General features: G+C 62.1%; 1 protein-coding gene across 1 annotated transcript in view; it reads right to left on the reverse strand.

Annotated features, from left to right (window-relative positions):
* VDAG_08040 (UDP-glucose 4-epimerase) overlaps nt 1-1159 on the reverse strand; it is a gene marked incomplete at both ends in the record, with an annotated part of 1493 nt that extends 334 nt beyond the window's left edge. The window contains one exon of the mRNA XM_009652806.1: nt 32-1159. Within this exon, the coding sequence (XP_009651101.1) occupies nt 32-1159 (1128 nt within the window). The remainder of the gene's footprint in view (nt 1-31) is intronic.
* Between the last annotated feature and the right edge of the window lie 1129 nt (nt 1160-2288).

Consider the following 2288-nt stretch of genomic DNA (forward strand, 5'->3'; position numbering starts at 1 on the left):
GGCCAGGCTGAGCGTGGATGGCGCGGCCGACAGCAGCTTCGAGGCTCGCGACGGCCTCGCTGACGGTGGTGACGTTGCCGGTGCCGAGGTTGAAGGTGCGGAAGGGGGCGTCGACGCCGGCGGCGAGGGCGGCAATGTGGCCGCGCGCGAGGTCCGAGACGTGGATAAAGTCGCGCACCGCCGTGCCGTCGCGCGTCGCCCAGTCGGTGCCGAAGACGTCGAGCTGCGGCCGGTCGCCCGTGAGCACCTGCGTGATGACGGGGAACAGGTTCGTCGGCACGCCCTTGGGGTCCTCGCCGAGGAGGCCCGACGCGTCGCAGCCGATGGGGTTGAAGTAGCGCAGCGCGATGATGCGCCAGCGCGTGTCCGAGTAGGCGAGGTCCGCGAGGATGGCCTCGCCAAAGTACTTGGACCGCGCGTACGGCGACTGCAGGCCCGACACGTCCGGCATGGCCGTCTGCTGCCGGCCCGCGGCGTCCGTGTACGTCGTCGCGTGGTGCACGAGGTCCTCCTCGCGCAGCGGCTTGCCGGCGTCGGCCTTGGTGCCGTACACAGTCGCCGACGACGAGAAGACAAAGTTGAAAATGTTGTGCTTGCCGAGGAGCTCCAGCAGGTCCACGAGCCCGCACACGTTGTTGCGGTAGTAGGCCATGGGGCTGGCGATCGAGTCGCTGACCGACTTGAACGCCGCAAAGTGGATGACGCCCGAGATGCGCGACTGCCTCGTGAGCCGCGGCGCGCCGCCCGCCGTCTCCGACGGCACCGTGACGAGGTCAGAGTACGACTCGAGCAGGAAGTGCATGGCCTTGCTGCGGTAGTCGACCTTGTGGAACTGGATCTCGCCCATGGGCTTGCGGTTGGCCTTGCACCACGTCTCGGCCGCTGTCCTGACGCGGCTGAGCACGTCGTGGAAGCTGTTGCTCAGGTCATCGACAATGATGACGCTGTAGCCGGCCTTGAGGAGCTCGAGCGATGTGTGCGAACCGATGAAGCCGAGCCCGCCGAGCACGAGGATGTACTTCCTGTTGGCGTTGGTGCTGGGCGCGAGCGTGGCATAGCCCTCGTTGTCCGAGTCGGGCTCGGGTGTTGTGATGGCAGAGCTGTTGTTGGAGAAGAGGGAGACGGGCGAGGCCGCACCAGAAGTAAGACGGCTGTCCATTGTGATGTAATGTGTGTGGGTGTGTGTGTGTGTGTGTATGTGTGTGTTTGTGTGAGAAACAACAAGAGGGTGGGGGTGGAGGAGGGAGAGGGGCGTAGGAAGCTGGTGAGGGCTTCGTACGGGAGACGTAGGGTGAAGAAAAAAAGTGGTATGTAGTGTTGGTTGTGGGTGTGAGAGAAGACTTATGTCCAAGGTGGTCAAGGTCAGGGATGATGAGGAGACCTTTTGCGCGGGAGACTGGGGATACAAGTGTAGAGGGTGGGATGGAAGTGTGTTTCAACGAGCAGATATAAAGTAAGATGGTAGTAGTTGTGGTAGAATGGTAGTAGTCTGTGCTGGTCTGATGATGTTCCAAGGATGATGGAGCTTATGGACGGGGCGAGATCAGGGGGTTTATGAAGTCCGAGCCATCTGGGCGATGATGAGCACATCTTCGTCCAAGCTCGTCCTCGATGGGCTCGCCGACATGGTGGTCTCCGGTGGGAGCGGGTCCTCACCACCTTCCGGCTGAACCTGAAGTCACCATGGGCCGTCCGAACGAGCAGTCTCGAACAAGTACAGCTCCATGACGAGATTATTGGGTTCCAGCCCGCCACGGCATGTATGGCAGAGACCTTGGGCTGAACGTCTCGCCTCGACCGGCGGCATGGCGGCATGGGGGGGGGGCGAGGGCCCAGGTCCGGTCGCCGCGGTGCGTGTACCTCGTCCATCCGCCCCTCCCACACACCCCCTGGTGATGGTCCCAGGGCAGAGCACATGGGAAAGGAAAGGAAAACTCTAACCTCAAGAGAACTAACGCCAGGTGAGGCTGCGGGACGGTGCGAAAGAAGTCGGTATAACGGGTGATGGTCCAGCCCCCACCAGCCGGGAACCCTGGAGATGAGGTAACCTCATGTGAAAAGGAATACCACCTTGGCGGGTCTTTGTCATGAGCGCCTTTGGGCGCTTTGGGCGTGGGCGTTCGTGGGCCTTCGGGGGGTTTCAAAAGGGCCAAGCCAAAAGATTTCTTTTGTTTGCGGAGCTTGTACTGGAAAAACCCCCCCCGCGTGGGAAAAAAGAAAAAGCCCCGGAAGCTAAAGGAACCAGGGGGGGCGGGGGGACACCCAAAAAAAGGACCCCCCGGGGGGTT

Source organism: Verticillium dahliae, genomic scaffold, assembly GCF_000150675.1.
Source record: "Verticillium dahliae VdLs.17 supercont1.18 genomic scaffold, whole genome shotgun sequence".
Taxonomy (NCBI): Eukaryota; Fungi; Ascomycota; class Sordariomycetes; order Glomerellales; family Plectosphaerellaceae; genus Verticillium; species Verticillium dahliae.